At 40.1% G+C, this 22,304-nt stretch overlaps 2 protein-coding genes across 2 annotated transcripts in view; one reads left to right on the top strand and one right to left on the bottom strand.

Annotated features, from left to right (window-relative positions):
• Positions 1-3,293: 3,293 nt before the first annotated feature.
• Positions 3,294-15,107, top strand: usp42 (ubiquitin specific peptidase 42). The gene is made up of 19 exons (XM_036573031.1): positions 3,294-3,554; positions 5,303-5,549; positions 6,199-6,408; positions 6,774-6,884; positions 6,976-7,075; positions 7,677-7,744; positions 7,920-7,990; positions 8,227-8,309; positions 8,705-8,816; positions 8,944-9,084; positions 9,195-9,295; positions 9,417-9,570; positions 9,740-10,393; positions 10,746-10,828; positions 10,930-11,916; positions 12,031-12,299; positions 12,481-12,662; positions 13,113-13,158; positions 13,940-15,107. The coding sequence occupies exons 2-18, from the start codon at positions 5,312-5,314 to the stop codon at positions 13,131-13,133; spliced, it is 3,585 nt and encodes a 1,194-aa protein (XP_036428924.1). The 5' UTR covers positions 3,294-3,554; positions 5,303-5,311; the 3' UTR covers positions 13,134-13,158; positions 13,940-15,107.
• Positions 15,108-15,858: 751 nt separating this feature from the next.
• Positions 15,859-22,304, bottom strand: part of cyth3a (cytohesin 3a) — a 29,364-nt gene continuing 22,918 nt past the window's right edge. Inside the window, exons 11-13 of the mRNA XM_036573036.1 lie at positions 21,861-21,932; positions 21,589-21,743; positions 15,859-16,988 (exon numbers count right to left, since the gene is read on the bottom strand). Of these exons, the coding sequence (XP_036428929.1) occupies positions 16,916-16,988; positions 21,589-21,743; positions 21,861-21,932 (300 nt within the window). The 3' untranslated portion in view covers positions 15,859-16,915. The remainder of the gene's footprint in view (positions 16,989-21,588; positions 21,744-21,860; positions 21,933-22,304) is intronic.

Below are 22,304 nucleotides of genomic sequence, written 5' to 3'. Positions count from 1 at the left end.
TATTAATTACTGAGTTGAATCAGGCATGCTAGAAGATGGAAAGCACAAAAATGTGCGTGTTTCATCTGTATACTGTTACATATGGCTTCTTCAGCATTTGTTCACGGGGTTTATTTTGTAAGGACTCTTAATGTAGAGGGCGAGGCTGGAAGCCGCCCCTGTGTATGCATGAGCAACGGGGTAAAAAAAAAACTCTCGCTTATGTAGGGCGTAGCTGCGGCCAACAACAGCTGGAAAATAAAGCACCACGACTTGTGCGAAAACTTTTTAATAGCGTTAAACGCTACACTAGATAACAGAGTGTTATGTAGTATGCAGCAGTGAACCTATTTCATAGGGAAATATTGCTTGTTTTTACGGTGAGAGGGCTACAGTCATAATCGTGTAGCGTCACTATCAACTATGCGCGTCACTATAACCCCAGCGTTCCGTCTGAGTTGCTACGTCTGCCGTTACCCTGGAGTTTTGTTTTAAAACCCTACCTGTTCGGCAGACTTTCGGCACGAAAACGATTGGCGATTCAGTTCAACCACAACGTTAGAATCCACAGAATATTCTGTATGGTAAGAAAATCTGTGAAACACTGCAGTAACAAATTTAAAATTGTCGTCAAACACTTTTGTTCTTTTTAAAATTAACATTGCAGCATATTTTGTCGATTTCCGAGAGAGAAACCCCAAACGCCATTCGAGAAAAAGCTAGGTTAATGCTAGCTCGCTAACCACTTTACTCCAGAGTCCTCCCGGTTACCGCAGTTTATTAGTTAGCCACTGTGGTTCGTTAGTGGTGTGGTGTTGTAATGGCAAAGCGAAGCATTTTTTAAAGCAGGCACACTACTTTATATTGTATCTCGAAAAGGGTTCAGTTCAAACCATTTCATATTCATGACGCTTGGCGGTAAAAGGCAGGAAGAGCATTTATAAACCTACTGTGTCCTGGGGAATGCTGTACAGCTATTTACATTTGAAACGACGTCGGGTTTCTAAAGTATGGTAAGTGGGAGACCCTCGTGGCATGTCTTGAATCCTGATATGCTATTTCCAGTGTTATTTTTTATAGTGTATAGAAACCCTTTAAGGTTTATGTATCGTATACACAGCTGTTTTCAAACGAGGCAGTTGCTTCTCCATATTCTGGCTTGTTAAATGTACTGGGTCCCCTCCTCTGATAGCTACATGTCAGTGGTTTACATATTGCCTATTCGCAGCCTGTGCACCCAAACCAATATGCAGTCATTGGCCTCAGCGTTTTATCTGTACACTGTACTACATATTGCTGCTTACTACATAACAGTGTTATTTATGCAGCAGTGAAGCTTTTTCTTAACAAATATTGTTTGTGCTACATCTGTTAATTTACCACCGGTCAAAAGACAACGTACCACTAAAAGTTTAGGGATATCTCCAACGAGAGCGCAATGCAGGGGCTGGACTACTTGTCCTACTTCAGCTTTATTGGCAGAGAACCACGGTATTAAGTAATGCAAGGGAATTAGCGCCCTCCTGTGTCCATCAATGTGAACAGCCATGAGGGCGCAAATACATAACACGTCTTCCCGTTACCACGGGGTTCTGTTTTAAATACCTGCATGTATGGCAGGCTTTCAATAGGAAAACGATTGGTGGCGTTCACTTTGTACCATTACGTTTCAGAAGTTGCATGATATTCTGCATGTTAAGGTAATCTGTGAAACACATTAGTGACATTAAAAGTGGCGTCAAACACATTTTGTTCACTATATAATTAACCTTGCACGGTAATTTATTGATTTCCGAGAAATAAACTCAGCTATTTGTAATGAAAGCTAATGCTACCCAGCAAACAAGCCCTTGTGGATCCAGTGTGGGGCCATTGTGGGCTACAAATTAGGCACGTGGACTGCCCGTAGTTAGTCCCTAGTAAGTCGTGAAACCTGGGGCACGTGCAGGCCCCCATGTTAGGTTTTATGCCCCGGTTTCATGACTGACTAGGGCCCAACTAATAATGCCCCATGATGACAGCTTGGGGCTTTAATGTGTGGCCCCGCACGTGCCCATGGTTTCACAACTGGAGCCCACTTTGGGAAAGCCCACACACAGACCTCATATTAGACTGTAAGGTGGGCTGCCACCATGGGGCTTTAACATTGGGGCCCACAAGTATCACCTCCATGTTTCCATAATTTCACATTATTTGCAGACAACTGACACTTAGCCCCTTTTATATGGGGCATCCGACACACAGCCTCTTTTGTACTCTTTCAATGTGCCTGTAAACATAGCTCTCCATGGGCACACATACACATAGGCATGTTTGCAGGGATAGCTAGCTAACCATGACCATATGTACTGAACAAAGTGTGCCTTACCTCGAGTACTCCCAAGTTACTGCAGTTTATTGTTTACTATGGTTTATTAGTGGTATAATGTAGCAAACAAAGCATTTCTGAAGCAGTGAAGCTTACCTTTATATTGTTAAATTCATTTGAAACCGTTTACCTTTGTGACAGTGGTTAAAAGCATGAACAGCAGTTACATATCTACTGTGTCCTGGGTGATGATGTTGTGGGTTTTTTATGGTAAACAGTAGAAATTCTTACATTGTAGTTATCTGAAACAATGTCACTTGTTTCTAAAGCAGGAAACGTAATATGTAACATATACATGTAGTTTGGGTACGTTACATGAAAAAAAAAACGAGAACAGGTTACAGCTGGTTTTTATAGTAAACTTCCTGTCTAATGCATAATCTTACTCTTTTCATATATATATATATATATATATATATATATATATATATAACATTTTGTGTATAATTTTTAATACTAAGTGCTTGGCATTGAGTATCGGCCTGAAACCATGTAAATACAATTGCTCGGAACTGGAAAAATCAATTCAACACCCATTCATCATTTCTGTGATGCGAGATATACTTCAAAAACTAAGAATACCACGCATTGAATTTCAAAAGAATATGTTATAAACTTTAATAAGAAAATGTTTTCAGGAATATAGGAACACAAAACAATTTAAAGAACGGATAAAAACAGAAACAACAGGTTTACACAAAAGTCTGGAGTTGTTTTCTGTAATGTGTTCTGGCTGGCAAGCTATATATATATATATATATGTACGTACGCAAAAGTTTCCTCTGAGATTCAAATGTGCACACCGGCTCGTTCACAAACCGTGAGGTCTAACTTTGCAGCAACAACTCCTCCGGATCGCAGACTCTACAGTACTAAAAAAACTAAGAACACTCTCACATTAAAGCGCTTCTTCAAAGGAACGTATCCATTGACCTGTGGGGTAAATAATAAAGACCTCTCAGATGCGAGCGCTTTATGGACTGAAACTATCTAAACTAAAGCATGTACCACCTAAACGCAGACATGTTTGCGGACGTGCCTGCAGACCCGACTCCGCCATGTCGGCTTCTTCAGAGCCGCTGCTGGTTGGTTGTAATCTCAATTACCCGGATGGACCCGTGGGGTAACTACGTCATTGTTCACCGCCGGACGCTCTCTGGATATTAGAATGGACGAACACAACTAAATCTTATTAATAAAATTACAGGTAGGCGCCTTATTTCACTTTAACGTGCTGCACGTTTGACCTGTTTGCTCTTTGGACCGTGCTTGCCGTTGTGTGGCTGATTCCGTGCGTGTGAACTGAGCACCGGTTTGCGCGGTGAGTTTTTGATGGCGAGAGTGGGGCCAACGTTTCCTCGGCCAACCGCACGCCGGCGAATTTTAAATTTTCGAGCCCCTCCTATTCGGGTCTTCTCCAGCTCTTGTGCGGAGATGTTTAAAACGCGGCGCTAATTGGGCTGGAGCTCGAGAAGAGACGTGGGAGAGACGGAGGGTTTACATGTGTGAACTGTACAGTCCCTTGTTCGCTGGTAGTTGTCTAGCGCGGCGGCGCGTCACTACTGCCCCAGCGTTCCATCTGTATTGTTACGTTTCGCCGTTACCATGGCGTTCACTTAGTTACACAAGACACCGCTCGCGCTTCGGAAGCAAACAGCAGACCTCAGATTAATAATCTTCGCTATCTGAATTTCTTTCTCTTACGGTAAACTGTCGACACAGACTACTGTTAGTGCTCCATATTTTCCAGCCGGTTTGGGACCAAGGCCTATACGGTTCACGAAAGCCTCAGCTAGCTTTACTAGCTCGCTGTTATTGGCGGACGAAGGTGGGAGGGAGGCGGTGTTTCGGTTTTACCACGACAGACAGACAGTGCGTGGGTCAGAAGTCACGCCATGTTCTATATGGCAAGGCAATTAGCTGCAAAACACCTCAGTAACGGCATGAAAGTCACAAAACACATTTTGTTTATTATATAACTAACACTGCAGTGCACGTTTTCGATTTTCGAGGGCACGGCGTGTCTGTGAGAGAGCCCCGGCTATCCATAATCAAAGCTAATGCTATCCAGTTAGCTAGCCAAGTTATTGTGATAAAGCCTGAGCCAAAATGAAATTCACAGTTCGTCAAGCAGTAAAAAGCTAATGTTTGTGGCGTCCTTAACACCATTTTAGAGGAATGGCTATCGTTTATTTTGTGTTTAAACCTACAACAGAGATTTGTTTTTGTTTCAAGTTCAAGGTTTCACTAATGTCGACGTTCCGAATGCGTTTCCTGTAAGTCACGTGTTGCAACTGGAGCACGGCAGCCAACAATCTGTTCATGTTTCTCAACAGTGTTGCGATAGCAGAATATGTGCAAACATTTATGGGGAATGCTTGGGTATTAAAACGGTCAATCGAATCCCTTTAGCCATTATCTTAATTAGCTACCGTGATACCTTGTAGCTGACTGTTTGATGCATTTTTACCGGATGAAACTTGCAGATTGTTTAGTTCCTAGTGAAGTTTAAATCATGTTGAAGTTGCCAACACTTTGAATTTGCCAGCGATTTGTTGAGCATATAAACATTTTGTATTAGTTAAATATCTACTGTTTGCACTACCAGTGTATGGAAAGGATTCTACTGCATGCATGAGCTTCTATGCTAAATATGCATGTGGTTCAGATCACACCTATTTTAACAAAAGTTTGACGAAAGTATTACGATGGTTATTGTGTTCATTTAGTTTAATTACGTAAAAAAACAGGAACAAAAAATTGGATTTAGCAAGTTCATTGGACAAAAACATGGATGGGGGTCATAGACTGGCTTAGTTATAAAAGTTTCTTAGCTAGAAAAAACAATTTATTATGCTTAAATAAATGTCTTTTTCAAAGTTACAAAAGCTCCAATCAGACATAGGCCGATATGGAAAACAATAAGGTAATTATTTAATATGTGCTCTCTCACAGAAATGAACAATGACCATAGTTGACAAACCATCAGAGAAATCTGACCTTGAGTCAGTACGGGGCAAGCACTCCAGCTCCCTGACTCCCATCACCTCTAGAGACATGGACGGCAGCAGTTCCAGCTGGAGTGTAAGCTCTTCTGCCACAGAGCTCTCAAGGGCCAAGACAGCCTGTATGGCTCCCAGCATCGGAGCAGCTGTGTATGACAGCAACACAGTACTTCCGACTGAGAGACCCAAGGAGCAAGGCAAGTAGCCCTCAGTTCATTCCAATTACATGGGATGGTGAGGAATTTATCATGACATGAGTGAACGCACAATATATTGATATATTTTTATATCAAACTTCTTTTGTATCCTAAAACACCAAAAAGTTAACTACAATTTAAATAGAATTTCTCCTCAGTACTACTACAGTTAACTGTTCAGATTATAACTATGTAAAATGTCCTGTTGACTGTAGCAATAGGCTATTTAGTCCAGTGTGCCCTCTTAAAATGACACTGGGAATCATTCACAAATATCTTTCTGAGTTTTTTCTTACGTTTGTTTTTGAGAAAGGGTGTAAGAAAAAGTCTATGTTAGATTCCTGACGTGTTCTTTAAGAACAATTTTTTGCAACCTTTTGCTCTTGAGTGTGCATAGATTCTGTTCTTACCTAAGAACAAATCCCAAATAACAAGACATTTTTGAATATCAGAACCTTCATAAAAATTGAGTAACTGGGTTTTAAAAAGAAATTTTCTACTTAAGATGAAGTGGTGAATGAGGCCCATTGATTGTACAGTTATTTAGAATTAACACAATGGCTGGGCATCTGATAGAGTTGTGCTGCTTTATGAATAGCTTAGAAAAGACTTGTGATTTTTAAAGGAACTCTCTTGTTTTTTCGTACAGTGGTGATGTCCTGTGGGGATGGCATCGCTCTTCCCCAGAAGGTCCTGTTTCCACCAGAGCGTCTCAGCTTGAAGTGGACCCAAGTCCATCGTATTGGAGCAGGTCTCCAGAACCTGGGCAACACATGTTTTCTCAATTCTGCTCTTCAGTGTCTTTCCTACACTGCTCCCCTTGCCAATTACCTGCTTTCCAGAGAGCATTCCAAAACATGTAAGTCATCATGCTCCTGCTGCAAGATTTCATAGGTCTAATCTCTTTAGCCCTATTTAGAATCGTATGTGTATACACACATATACACATCGCTTGTATGTATGTAGTATACATATGTGTATACACATATGTAAATATGTTTATTTTATGCTCATATATATATATTGTTTTGTTGACATCTGGTATTTATTGTCTGATATATGTTCTGCACTCGTCTCGCACTGTCACATATCTGCACTCTGTGTACTCCTGTTTAATGTGTTGCACCATTGAGGCCTGAAGATATTTTTTTTTCCAATGTATATGTTATGTTGAGGAATACCAAAGACCACTTGCCCTCACCTTCGCTTTGTTTTCACTCAAAGGTCACGAGCCAGGGTTCTGCATGTTGTGTACAATGCAAAACCATGTTATCCAGGTGTTTGCCAACTCTGGAAATGTCATCAAACCCATTGGTGTGTTAAATGAACTTAAACGTGAGTAGACACCTTCCGATGAATTAAAGTAAAAGACCACTCCTGTTCAGATTCAAGTGTTTTTAAATGTGTCCTGTTGGTTATCCTATAGGGATTGCAAAGCATTTTCGTTTTGGGAGTCAAGAAGATGCACATGAGTTCTTGCGGTACACAGTGGATGCTATGCAAAAGTCCTGCCTGCCTGGAAATAAGTAAGTCTGGATAAACCAAAGTCAGTATGTTGTGGAAAAACAATACTGTTCATTCAGTATTAGGATCTTGTTCCCACACGTTAATATGGCATGGTCAAGCGTTATTTTTATTTATACGGGATGTCACCATCAGGGCTCCATATTGACTAACCATATGGTCTGTTGATTGTTGTCACAAACATTTTTGTGCTGTAGATACACTATTCCTGGATATGACCATATATAAGCTTTATATTTGTTTGTTTCATCTGTATTGCTGGATGTGAGCACCCTTAGGGGGGCTTAATGGAAAAGATAAAGTTCCTTTTGAAGGCCAAATAACGAAGGCCTGATATAGATTGTTAAATGAAACTAAATCTCTGGCTGAGGTTGGTGTAAAAGCTGGCTTGTTAGACATATTATTTTCTGCTTTAGACAGCATAATTAAACAATGCACATACACGTGTTTAAGTATACACTAATGCCTGCACGTAGATGAAAAGTTACTTAATTGCTTTTTTGCTCTTTTATGGGTTTGTTGTTCATTGCGCAAAGCCAGACATCTTGTTGTGTAGTGCATTCGTATATCTCTGATCTTGTTTGACATTTTTTATTTTATCAGACTGGACAGGCAAACACAGGCAACCACTCTCATCCATCAGATATTTGGAGGCTATCTGAGGTCCAGAGGTGAGTTTGCCAATTACACACTTCTGTTTTTACCATTTTGAGTGTATCTTAATTGAACACTGCCTTTGTTTTCCAGTATGTTGACATACTATCTGTGTGCACTGTTATTCAGCTGATATCTGATATTTATTAGATACCTGGTGAGGTTGATGTTGATTATTTTTTCATTCCACAGTGAAGTGTCTGAATTGCAAAGCGGTGTCAGATACATTTGATCCTTATTTGGATATTGCACTCGACATTAAGGTAACAGCGGATTTTAGTTGCTTTAAAAATTTATTTACTGCTCTTAAGATTAAATGAGAACTATAACATGCCATCACAAGTGTTTTCGGGTTAGAAATTCATCCCTTGGACTTTTTTTTGCCTAATCAAGAGACTGACTGTTGTAGTAAATATCAAAAGCATGCTACCAATATAGCAAAGACAAGTTCTAAACCAGTTACGTTCTGCAGATGTTAAACTGTTGTTCTGTCTTGCAGACTGCCCAGACTATTACCAAAGCTTTTGAGCAGTTTGTTAAGCCTGAGCAGCTTGATGGGGACAATGCCTACAAGTGCGCCAAGTAAGTGTTACACTAACACCAAATGAACATCTTTAAGTCATCTGCTATAGATTAACAATACGTGCTCCAAATGTAGTTTGGAGAGTATTGTTGGATTTATAGTGACTGCTGATTTAAAGTTCAAAGAGTTAGCTTTATTTTACATGCATTTATTAAAATGTAAACAGCAAAAAGTTGTGGCTGCAAAATGCATTTGAAGTTTATAAAATAACAGAGAGGTTGGCACAATGACCTTGTTGCTGTTTCTGTTGGGTGCACCATCGTATCATTGTAGAACACCGTGCTCTTTCACGTACAAATATCTGATGGTGGGACAAAAATACATTGTTATTAAGGCTTCTGATATGTATTGTATTTCATTTAGGGCCTCATTGTCAATTCTGTTTTTCTTATAGATGTAAGAAGATGGTTCAAGCTTCAAAAAGGTTCACCATTCACCGCAGCTCCAATGTGCTCACTGTCTCGCTAAAGCGCTTTGCTAACTACAATGGAGGCAAAATTGCCAAGGTATGGTTATGTAAAACCTGGATTTTTATAGGTTCTTCAAACAAGTTGTTTAGCATGATGTTACCATTTTACAAGCTTACAGAGCAGTACTGAAAATTTGCTGTAATATGTGGTGTCCTCTGCATAGGATGTGAGATACTCTGAGTATTTCGACATGCGCCCATTCATGTCCCAGTCCCATGGGGAGCCACAGTTGTACTGTCTGTACGCTGTGCTGGTACACTCAGGCTTTAGCTGCCATGCTGGACACTACTACTGTTATGTAAAGGTTAGACTTGCTCCACATATTCAGTGTTCAACATTTATTACAGTTTATCCAGATTTGAATGATGAACTAATAATGAGAGTAACAAGGAAATGTGTGTTCCTTTGACTCAGGCTAGTAACGGGCAGTGGTATCAGATGAATGATTCATCAGTGTCTGTCAGTGACATAAGATCGGTGCTGAATCAGCAGGCATACTTGCTGTTCTATATCAGGTAGGACTGGTTCACTCAGTAAGGCGTAAACATATTTTTGGATAAGGATATACTGCTGTAGTGAAGAAACATTAGAAACGTAAATGTAAAACCTTTGTTCCCGCTTCTAATTTCTTTTTAGGTCAACAGAGCAGAAAAGTGGCGGAGATTTTAGCCACATGAATCGTGCTCCAGGCCAGTCATCCCCTCGCCCAGTTGTAACACCCAAGATAAATGGGCTTCAGTATACCTCCACATCCTTCATTGGGCCACAGCTTCCTCCTCACATGTTAAAGGTACAGCCACAGCACTGTGTGACATGCATGAACAATGACTCTTATAATTGAACTCTATTAATTATAATTGGGGTAGGCTAACCAGTGCCTAAAACTAGCCTAAACCAGTGTTTTTTATGCTGGTGTGACTGGTGATTCTCTTTAACAAGCTCTTATATGTACTTTGCAGAGTAACTCCTATGTCAATGGGAACGGCTCCACGAAGGAGTACCTCAATGGCTCCAAGCCAAGCAGCAGTTTCAGCAGCGGCATGACCAAAACAGGCTCCAGTCTGTCTGTCTCTTCTTCTTCTACGTCCTCTTCCTCCACATCGCATCAGCTTCTCCATCCCTCGGGCATCTCTGAGCCACCAAAGAGGCCCAAGCTGACCTTTCACATTGGCCAGGGAAAGACAGCACGACCCAGCCAAACCCAGCCAAGCCCTAGCTTTTCTGCGACCTCAGCTTCTCAAGCTCACCCACAGCCCTCATCTTCATCACTGTCTACCTCAGACCTCCAGCGCCCTGTGCAGGTAAACGGTACACCTGCCAGTTACAGTGGAGCAGCTTTCCTGGTTCCCTACAGCCAGGAGTCATCCGAGGAGTCCGACCAGGAGGGTGGAGTTTTGGACAATGGTATCGCTAAGCCTTACAACATTGCCAAGGCAGCCAATGGGAAGAATGGGATGAATAGTGCCCTTTCCCATAGCTCTAGCTTGCTTGCCCCCAAAACCAGCAGCTCTAACAGCTTCTCTGTGACACACACGCATGAAAATGGATCAAGACATGTTCACAATGCTCAGAATGGACATCACAAAGTCAATGGCTTCAAACATGCTGATAAGGTATGAAATAATCTGACAACATAATTGGTGGCATTTTTCATTGTCTAACTTTGCCACAGTATGTATATTTATTGTCTATTTGGTTTGTGTATCAAAACTGCACCTCCATACTTATTAAGGCATTTTGCTTTTTTAAATAGTTTAAGTTGGTCATGGTTGAGTTATCAGAGTACGCAAAAGACAAAGTAAAAAAAAAAATAAAAAAAAAAGTAGTACTTTTAATGCTGTATGTCTGTATACTGGTACATTTACACTTCTAAAACTTCAACTTGAAAATTTGCTAACGGTGCATATAGTTAATCTGATGTATCCACTTGTTAAACTGAAACTTTTTTGACTATGCTTTTTTCAGGCTACAGGAAGTATAGCTTCTGCATCTTCCATTATCAGCTCTTCTAGCAGTTTGGACGCCCAGCCCAGACCCAGTGTGACATGGTAAGCAAATCATCAGCATTGTTCATTTGGGTGTTTTTAATATAAATGCATGCTACAGCACTGGAGCAAAATACATACAATTCTTTTCCCCCTTTGTTCAGCTCCAAGCCTGTGAGTCCTGATCGCCCCCTCTGTCCTTCACCAGTCACTGAAAGGACTAAACTGCTGCCTGACCCTGTTTCTCATAATGCCACACACTCACCTGGTGCCGAATCTGCCACGGAGACACTGGCTAAGTCCACAGATCAAACTACTGACGCCCAGGCAGCCTTAACAGACTGTACAGAGTCGGTTTGCTGCCCTGCAGTGGAGAGCACCATAGGGCTCTCTCAGACCAACCAGTCCATTCTTAGCCTGCGAGTGAGCGTTGAACATGCAGGTCCACATGGGCCAAAGGCGTCACCAGAGGCTTCCAGGCACATTATTGGGGGAGGCAAAGAAGAGATGAATATGTCTCAGTCAGACAAGCCTGGCTCTCGAGAAGGAACGAGACTGGTTGAGGAGAGAGAGAGGGATCAAGATAGAGATTTGGACCGGTCTCATGTTTCTGCTACCACAAAGGACAGAGATCGAGACAAGGAGAGGCACCGACATTACAGAGAGCGTGAGGACAGGAGCAGAGAGCGATATGCATATGGCCATCGGCTGGACAGAAGCCACCGTGCACCCAGGGAGCGCTCGTCCAGTCGAGATAGGCACTACCGAGAACGATCAGTAGATAGATACTGGGACAGATATTCTTACTACCGCCGAGACCACCACTACCACGACAAAAGAAGCAGGGATCGAGACAAGGACAGGAGGTACCAGCCCAGTGCCTATGATGCTCGGTCTCGCTTCGCTGGCCATTACTCCCGGGACGGGGGCTCTAGCCACTGGCGCCGCACTACAGAGGACGGTCGCGACAGGTGGCACTACAGTGGCGAGGAGAGTAGCTCTAGAGCAAAGCCCTCACCCCCCCGCTCAGTCAGCCCGGCCTCCAGACACTCCACCAGAAAACGCAGCCTGTCGGATGATGGCAAAACGTCCGAGGAGCACAGGGCCAAGAAACACAAGAAGTCAAAGAAAAAGAACAAAGACAAGCACAGGTGAGTGAGGTTTTATTCAGACTAGGGATGACCTGAGCTGATCAAGGAATGTTTAATTTTACCGGTTTTAGTTATGTATGACCACTTTAACCCAAAATCACTTTAACCCTGTAGGACTTCAGAAAAGGATGTGTCTGACAGGAATGGGGACAGCAGCTCCAGGCGCCACAAAAAAAAGAAAAAGAAAAAGAAGAGGAGGGATGAGGAGAGGAGGCGCACTGACAGCCACTCCTCCCACAGCTCAGTCGAGCGTGACTGGAAGGCCAAGAGCACAGAGGAGAGAAGGAGCCGCAAGCGCCACCGCAGCTCTGACCGAGAGGACTCTCCTCACAGCGCGAAGCGCGTTTGCACTGAGGTCCGCCCACAACTCAATGGTCATTCAGGTGCATAGCATTACCTTTTATTATACTTTCAAAGACTTGAGTTTTAATTTTCCATTTTAATGTAACTTGATTTGAAAAAAAAAAAAAATTCATTAAGCCCCCCCCGCACCACCACATACACACTTTGGCTGACCCATACACCTTGAAATGTTAATGAACTCATATGACCTGTATACTGCAGATAATGGCGTTAGCCATTACAATGGAAGTGTTAATGGATTCTGTCATACTGACACGGATGAGCAAGTGAAATACAGACATTTGAACCACATTTCCACTAATAGTGGTGGGAAGAAAGACTCATGTGGAGGACAAAATGGAGACACTGGGACCCTGTGCCACGGAGTTGTTTCTGCTGCAGATGTAAGTATGTTTCGCTCATAGAAATCATGCTTTTCTTTAGGAATTGTAGTGCTATTGAGTTGATTACTATCACCACATAGAGCAAACAAGGTGGGCAATATGGCAAAAATATATCATAATACTTAAGGCATGTTCATGATAGACAGGATATTGTGATGTTTCACTTGTCAGATGTAATGCAACCAGCAAAACACTAGTGGCACATTTATAAAAAGAAAAAATGTCTAGTAAATTAATAAAATTATGTCTAATCAGCCACTTATGCAGTTACTATACACTGGTCGTTGTTTACTCTTGGCCTGTTGACTTTTTATTTATTTTAGTTGTTTTTTTTTGCTGGTAAATGCATAGTTGTGTTATCACAATAATATATCATCATATCACCCATCCCTATCAAAAAGTAACCTAATCATTGCAGCACATCTCTTAACATGACTTTGGTTTCCACAGGAGCTCGCAAATGTTCAGTAAAGAGTGATCCTGTCTCATACTCAAGGTGAGCGATCCTGACACTATTTCAGATTAGGGCCGCATGATATATCAGATTTTTGTTGTTATCACACTCATACATGGAGGGATTGAACCCATCTTTCCGACATGCAGGGTACGTGACTTAACTATTAGGCTAAACGGCCAATTAAAAAACACGTGCACAGCTCAAAAGCTCCTCCATACTGAAGAACAAGCCTGTAAAAACGCATCAAACATTGTCTTTTAAGTGTTTACCTAGTATTGTCTTAAGTGTACAAGGCAGTCATGGCTACTGTCACAACAATATATTTGATAACTAAATATAAATAAACAAATATTTTGTTTTATGTGTGTGGCTATATAAAAAAATAAATATCTATTTGTGGTTTTGTAGCCTTTATAGAAAAAAGCTGTTGAGGTAATGCTGTTTCTCAGCCTTTCAGTGCGCATAAAATGTGCTGCAGTTCTGATGTAAGTCGCTGTTTTGCATGATTGGTGCTTTTGTAACTTTGTATTTTGCTATTCGCTTAAAGAAGAGGATAGTTAAGTTTTAGCTTAAACATCCAAAGTAAAAGTCTATATTCTTGCAGTCAGAAGCACAGTATTTTAATAATAATTTATCGCTTCTCATATCATCGTGATATCTGACAGCATTATCGAACAGCACATATTATGACAATATTATACAGCCCTATTTCAGAATATTGTAGAATTGCAGCAGTTGCAAAATAGATGTAGTCAGATATTATTATTATTATTATTATTATTCCTTATAATAAAGTTCTTGTTATTTTTTTTCTTTCAAGACTTGGAACATCATGGACACAAACTTGAGAAAAAAGGAAAAACTCTACAGCTTCAGAATGAGCTCCTAAATACTGAAAGGGTGCTTTAACAACATACTGTATTTTTAAGACGCAAGATGTTTTAATTTTTTTTAAAGTTACAGATTTTCTTTTTTTTTTTCTACCATACTGTACAGTTGAACTTTGAAGCAAAACTCAATGAAAATGTAAAAAAAGGAAAAAAAAAGTTAATATAATTAAAACAGAGTAAGAAGCCTGGAGCTTTAACATCAGAATTGCTGCTCAGACATAGACTCAGGACTTTCTCACTTGTGAAGATGAGACGAATTCTCCCTTTAAGGACACGTACCTGGAAGTGAGAGGAAAACTCAACCAACATGCTGCATAAGAGGAGAAAGACTGCACTCGTCTCCCAGCTGCAAGCTATGATGTCACCATTCTCACATATCTGTTTAAAACTATCTCAACGGAGCAGACTTTGCTGTTGCTACGTGTGCACTTACACCACAGTTAACCTGGACACACTTGAGGACACCTTTTGAGATTTGCTTTGCTCCCCCCCCACACCCACAACAAACCTCCTTTTTTGATGCCCCCCCCCCACCCTCCAAAACAGTCCCTCCTTTTTGTAACTCCTTGTGGCATTATTCTCTTTTTGTTTTTTCTCTTTTATTCAAACAAAATATAGGCATTTATGTTTCATAATATCATGTATGGCTGTGGATTATTTTACGTGTGAGCTATGTTTGTTTTTAAAGAATTTCCTTGTCAAAAATACTGTGAATTTAAGTTGAACTGTATTATCAGTTATTGTTTTCAGTCCTGTATCAGGAATCCAGTATAGACACTTCTTTTAGTAAAAACCACTCAGCATAATGTAGGCCATGTTCTGACATGTCAGCCCCCCCCCCTTTTTTACAGCAAAAGTAAGTAAAAATGGTATATTCATTCATTTTACTGTAGCATGTCAAAATAAATTTATACATTGTACATTATATACTGATTGAGGGAAAAGGCCTTAATGTCTACAATTGTAATATTTTCTCTCAGTATGTTTACAAATTTTTGTTGGGGTGAATGGATATGTATGCGATGATGGATTGAGTGGCTTTGTATAGGGTGAGGTCTGTTCTCCCCTTTTGGATTAAAAAAAAAAGAAAGACTTGTATGACTGCTACTTCACTGGACATTTATTTGATACAGTGTCAGTTTGTGGATTATTATTAAGCTTTTCCATGTTACTTTTAATCTACTTCCTTTAGCATAAATCTGCTTTAATTATGTTTGTCTTGAGAGTTTTCAAGCTGGGGGCAGGAAGCTTGATACTGCCCTCTCTCAGTTCCTTCTTTAGTCCTGTTTTTACTTATTTAAATTTCACTAACTACACCTAGTGAAGTATAAGATTACTCTTTAAGACTATTTCTTTGATTTTAGTTTGTTATACCACAATGTAGTACTTTGTGGTCATACTTTTATCCTGCTGCCTGACCTTGTTTTAAGCTTCCTGTTGCTGTAACTCCAAGTTATTGAGGCAGGCCAAACACAGTTAAACATTTACTTCACATTTTGAAGTTTGAGATTTAAACTCAGCTATGATTTTCATAGAGAATAAGATTCACCCTGGAATATTTGGAGCAGAATTTGGATTATTTAACTACACTAACGTAGGTCATGGTTAATATTCAACTGGCCTTAGTGTACAGTTGTGGGCTTTATCAAGTCAATAGAATATTTTTATATGAGAGAAATGCCCGTAATTCTCAAAGTATAACAAGTCCCAAAAGCAAAGGTGTATCACTTGATTACAAAACTTTAAGGCATCATACACGTGGGGTGACAACAGACACCAGCAGGAGAAATCTCTTCACATAACTTACACAGACCTTTAAAGATATAAATATAGAAATCAAGGTAGCATGTTACTTCAGCAAAACTTTCTTTTCTTGATACACATTAGACACAACTTAATGACTTGAACATTAAAATTAAAGGAGCCTCAGAAATGCTGAATGACCTTCCACAGTTGAGCAAGCTTGAGCTTGGCTAGTAAATTCTAAAGCTTGACATTTCCAGCATCTCTACTCAACCAGTCCTGCTGATTTACATGACACATAGAAAATAAAAGAGCAATCTGAAATACATTTTAATCATATGATAATGGATTTACTGGACGATGTTTAGTATAAGCATAAGTTCACTCTTAAAAATAAATGTGCCAAAAAGGGTTCTTCGGAGTGATGCCATGGAAGATCCACTTTTGGTTCCCCAAGGAACCTTCCAAAGATCAGTTTCTTCGCAAAAGAGATGTGAGAGTAAAGAACCTTTTTAAAGTTTCAAGAACCAAATGTCCAAGAACCTTTAGAGAACCTTGAATTTAAGTGTTGGTGCTGCAGACAGTTTATGGCTGTTTTGACTACATGTTCCTATTGCAGTCAATGTTTCTGAGGGAAGAGCAGAACATTAAGATGTCAGTTCTGCAGTGAGGATACTGTCTTGTATAAACTAACAATGACCGAAGAGAGAAGTATGTTAAAAATGCTGCTGCAGTCAGCCAGTAGAGGTCAGCGTGGTCTAACTGCCCTCAGTGCCAGGCAGTTTGGAGTCAGAAGGGTTCATACAGTTGTAAGTAAGAAGGAGAAGGACCATTTCACAATCACTGCTGTCCAAAAAGCAAGAAATAAAAGCTACACACACAATACACAAGTAAATACTACTGTCCATTTGTCCATTTTCCACACCAGAAAGACACAAATTCTCTATTTTATCTGGAGATCACACTGAGGTATGCACCAACCGTGGAGGTCTTTGCCTGCTGAGAGTGTTGTCTTTGCTGATGCTAAACCACAGGTCTCTGTCCCCTGCTGTTAACCCCCTCCAGCTTTGGGGTTCCAGAGTGATTAAGAGAGGCTCCCCTGCAGCCGAGCAGCCGGTGGACTCTCCATTAAAGCAAATACTCTGGCAAAGGTCACCCGGCTCTCACTTCTTAGCGGCCACCCGCCGCTTTCTGGTCGCCAGCATTTCGTAGAAAGGGTCCCTGCTGATGCTGGCCCTGCAAAGAACAGAGGAAAAAATTAATTAATGTCTATAATCCTGTTTCGCTCGCATAAGAACTACAATGGAGTGTTTTCAGGCTATATTGTTCTGTTTACTACTGACACTAGCAAAGTTTTATCTCCAGTTTACTTGTTTTTCTTTCACTTAAGACTTCAAATGAAAATCTCTATATTTCAAAACAGATTTGTTATTCTGTAATCTACATACCCATGCGGAAAAAATACATGGGCATGTGTTTTTTTTACATGTGAGAGACACTTCAAATACAGTTTAATTCAAAAATGTATTCCAAACTTAATATATGTTAAATAGAAATTACATTATTCAGCATTTAAAATGACATTTGACATATAAAAAGAACGTACAGCACAGTGTAAAGGTCTAAGGCATGTAAGCACATTATTTAAAACCATGTTTCTTGGCAAAATGTTTGTTCTTGTAAACACAATCTATCATTAGAATAGATGCAAATAAACCTAGAGTAAAAACTAATAAGAATCTCTTACTGTCATAAAAGTAGTTGATGTCTTGTGAGCTATTTTGGAGAACAGTTTGGTTTCAGATTTTTCCTGGATGCCCCCAGTCAGCACTTAGATTTGTAAAATTCCATCACCAGCTCACTTGATTTAACTTAATGAAGCAAAGCTAAAACAGGTATTAAATGATAACCACAAACATTACTGGGCTGCCATGAAAAGAGGCCTGGAAATGTTTACATAATTACAGTGACATACTTAAAATCACTAATTTTTAAATTAATTTTAAATAAATTACTTGTATTTACACTATTTGTGTTTTCTGAGCACATAAACATTTACTGCCTAGACAAGCAGCTTTTTAACTGTAACTTAAGCAGATGCCTAAAATTTTTGCACAGTATTGTACATCTCCAAAATGGTTATTTTTACAGGGGAAGGTAAAAACCTTCTTAATTCTTGATGTAACTAGATTTTATTTTGAGTAATTCTGGAGCATTTCTATTGGTCCATTCATCATAAAACAGACAAACAATGTAAAAGGCAACAATTTATTTTCCATGTGCATATGTTTGGAAATCATGACATCTTTTTCACATCAGTTGATTAAGCACCAAAACCTGGACTAATCTAAACACTAATGGGTGTGACACCAAGAACAGAGAGGAGAATAATCCCTGGATTTATTTATCTGCAAAGTTCTTAATTTCACCTGTACATCTACATTCAAGCTCACAGAATAAAGTAGCAAAAAAAGGATTCTCTGTGTGGTGACAATGGCCTTGAAACACAGCAACACAAATGATACTTTAACCAGCTGTAAGCCAGCCAGTGTTGTGGAAAAGTCTGTCTCAGTTCATTTTCAAATCTGTTATTTGTCTGTGATTATTTCTTGATCAGGTTAATGTTCAAAATAAAATACCCCATTTTGAAAAGTGCATTAGTGTTTAGGGGGCTACTTTCATTCTTTACATTTGAGTGCACACTTCAACTGTACTTCTGAAACTGTACTGCACCTTCACTTGGGTAAAGAATTTGTGTACGTTTGTCACATCTAGACACTAGACAAATACAATTTCTGGGAAAACAGGAGCTCTAAAATCCCCAAACACATTGTGTTAGTGAAGGTTTAAGCAGATTTTTCAAAATGTCTACATAATTAAATGGTCAAAATGTAAACAAAGTCATTCAGATTGGTTTGATGTAAAACACTGTTCTAGAGAAACATCTTGAGTCAGAATTGGTCATAGTGGTGGTGAAAGGAAGCAGACGTCTGAACAGTTTTTGCCTCTAAAACCTCCCTCACAGAAAGTTATTGTATGGTTATGGCTATGTCAGACACGCTTTAAGAAAGTTTTGTTGCCTAAAATATAAACTGCATATATTTAAGTATTCAGTATAAGCTGGCAAGTTTCTCTACAATGAGTCGTTTCACATCAAACCACTCTTAATGACTTTGTTTACATCTCAATGACTGAATTATAGAGAAATTTTTAAAATCAGTGGAAATCCCCTTTAAGGTACTGTGGTGGGCAGGAGGGGCGAAAGGCCCCTGGGTTCCCGGCACTTCCACAGGACATGCTGAGGCAGCCTTTACTATACAAACAGTCTGCACTGACCACAGTGGAGAGAGACATGCTATAATAACAGTGAGGGAACGCATCGCCTGAATGCTCACACAGAGCAGTTCCCCACAATGACATATAATTCACAGTTACCTTCAAATCAGCTGTAGCTGTAAAAATGCCATTTGTACATTCCATGTTTCAGAGTCACAATCAGGCTTTATTGTTACACAGTAGTTGACAAATGCACATTTTCACAAAAAAATGTGCAAGTATTATGTATAAAGGGCAGTATTCAGCAGTCAGATCATTTGTCTTGAAAAACAGGGGTGCAATGTGTCAGTGATTCCTGTCTGCATACATTTTTCCTGAGTGTGATGGGACAACGAAAGAGACTTTCCAGAGTCTGGCAGGTTTAACTTCTTAAGGCTGAAGCAATACCTTAAAAGACAAAATTGAGCCCTTCATTCAGAAATACTTTCATATGTGACGAAGGGTCCACTTTAGTTCTTATAGGAAAAGAGCTACAGAATAAGTGAAGGTAAAGTTTAGCTTTGCTCTCTCCAACAATAAGAGCAGTTTTATCCACCGGAAATCCACTGGTCTTACAGAGAAGTCCAGTCACCCTGGGCCCAGCACGCTTATCATCTCCACAGTGTGAGAAAGTGATTGTGCCCCTCACAATCAAGAGCACACCAGCAACTCTGGCAGTGAGCCATGTTCTTCCTTTAGCATTATCACTACAGTGAAGGAAAAGCCTGAAGTCACGAGTTAATCCACTGTGTACAATATATGCATTTTATGTGTATGTTTTTGTATTATGCATTGTCCAATTTGTATGTACCAGTTGTCCAGGACAAATTCCTATTACTGTGCAAAATGCACTTCTCCAAATAAGTGTCCTGATTCTGAGGTGTGGGCATAGCGTTTTTCAGCTACAGTATTACGAAATGCAATGGAAATACCTCATAAAGATGCACTGACCAGCCACTTCACTTAGTTTACCTTCTTGTGTCTAAACTCGTTGTCTATTTTGTCAGCTCCATTTACAGGAGCACTTTGTAGTTCTACAACTATAGACTGTAGTCCATCTGTTTCTCTTCATACTTTGTTAGTCCCCTTCTAGCCTGTTTTTCAATGCTCAGGACCCTCACAGGACCCGCACAGAGCAGGAGTTATGTGGGTGGTGGATCATTCTTGAAACTGCAGTGATACTGACGTGGTGATGGCATGTTAGTGTGTGTTGTGTTAGTAGTAGATCAGATGCAGCAGTGATGCTACAGTTGTAAACACTGTGTCCACTTACTGTCCACTGTCTTCACCTTTAGATGCAAAGTCAGAGACAGTAGCTCATATGTTGCTGTGTTTGTATTAGTCATGCTCTAGTCCTTCATCAGTAGACATTAGACATAGGACCCTGTTGGCTGGATGTTTTTGGTTGGTGGACTATTCTCAGTCCAGCAGTGACACTGAGGTGTTTAAAAACTCCAGCAGCACTGCTGTGTCTGATCCACTCATACTAGTTTAGTCATATAATGGAGAATCTCATTTCCCTGCTAGCAGAAATTCTCGTTGTGATAAACAGAGGCTGCTAATAAAGTAAACGTTTCCGCATTAAGCACTGTTATATACTAACGCTACAGGTTCTACAGGTTTCCATGCTGTATCTTATGTTGGAGCGGCTTCACAGCTCTTGGTAAAGGTATCAGTGTTCTATGGCAGGTTCTCAACTTTTGCTAATAGTCCTGTATGATAGTAATACACAGTGAGCATCATGTGAACAAGTCTATTTTTAATTATTCTTTCATTGCAAATATAGCATGTATGTACCTGTACCCGTATTTAAACCCGTATTTAAAATGACATCAAGAACTTATCTTTATAACATTAAGAACATTTTAAAAAATGCCTTGTTTTTGTGAAGTTTATTTTTTGAAATACTGGCACATGCCTAGCTAGCCTAGCTGCACCTCAAACTGCATACTACCATACTAAATAGTATGTCAAAAACAGTAAACCACCATTAGCATACACAATATGCATATATGTGGGCGGAGCGTCCAAGACCAAGAGGGGTTTCACACTTCCTTTTTTTGAATAATGCTTCTCACAGTGAATCTCCCTGTTGCTAAGCATTAACAGTGTCTGAACTGTCAGTCAGCTGTGCTAGCCAGCTATCGTTTCAACACGTACAGGCAGAACGTTTAACTACTACTATTAACTAGCAAGCATGGTGCTGCCTTTTGCTTTCTGTCATGATTTCAATCCACGAGGTAGTTCAACTACTAATTCCCCTCCATTACAACTGTCACTGATCTGATACAGTACAGCAAAAATGCTCATGACATAGGCTACTAGATTGCTTTGAGTAGCACTCCACACAAAAGACAGCTGCACAGGGCTCATTAAACGCAAGATGTTTAGCACGGAAATACGGTGAGCAAAACCTGTCCCTCGCATTGAAAAATACTGGAAATAAGTGCCTTGGTCTCACAGTATGATACCCTCCTAAGTCATGAGAGACACTGGTCATAGCAATGTGCATGAGTCTTACTTGATGGATTTGATCCACTCCTCCTTCTCCTCAGGTGTAGGGGCTGATATTCTGTACACCACGTGGTTCCCCTCCACCACTCTGCCGTCCGCCTCCGTCTTACACGCCTTGATCACTTGTCCTTTATGGCTCGGGTTGTAGAGCTCAAAGCAGTTCTACAAGATTAAATGGGCAAACCTTTACTACCACTTACAATCTGGTTTACAGTGACATGCTCATAACATTGTTTGTCACAAAGGGATGACTAACATGGGGATTTAAGCAGTGCTTACTGGTTTTCTTGGCTCCTCCACTTCTCTTATGCTGAGGTTCTCAAGTGGAATGATCCCTCTCGGCTCCTTGTCCTGGGCATATATGAGTAATATTCCAGTCATTCTAATTTAAAGTGGTCTTTCAGCCAAAAATGTACACAGTTTTTCAGCTAAGACATGTTTGGTTTCTTAAGTTTGTTTCTTTAATTTTGCACTAGGCTAATGAAGTTAACAAATTGTGTTTCTACTTCTTAAGTTTTTACTCCACCAGTTAGAAACATGCAAACTCTTATGTAATCTCAAATAGGCTTGTCTATGTGGTTTCTAAATCTCTGACAATGACATACTATTATCTAAAAGACTGGACACGATTTAACTGAAAACAATAGTAGCAGCCACACTGAAGCCTGACTTTTATCTGTACTTTAGGCCATTTTCATATATAACAGTATGTCATAGAGTGTC

This window comes from Colossoma macropomum, unplaced genomic scaffold, assembly GCF_904425465.1.
Source record: "Colossoma macropomum unplaced genomic scaffold, Colossoma_macropomum, whole genome shotgun sequence".
In the NCBI taxonomy this organism is placed as follows: Eukaryota; Metazoa; Chordata; class Actinopteri; order Characiformes; family Serrasalmidae; genus Colossoma; species Colossoma macropomum.
Note: the sequence above shows the minus strand (reverse complement) of the source record. Positions and strands in the feature narration are given on the sequence as shown.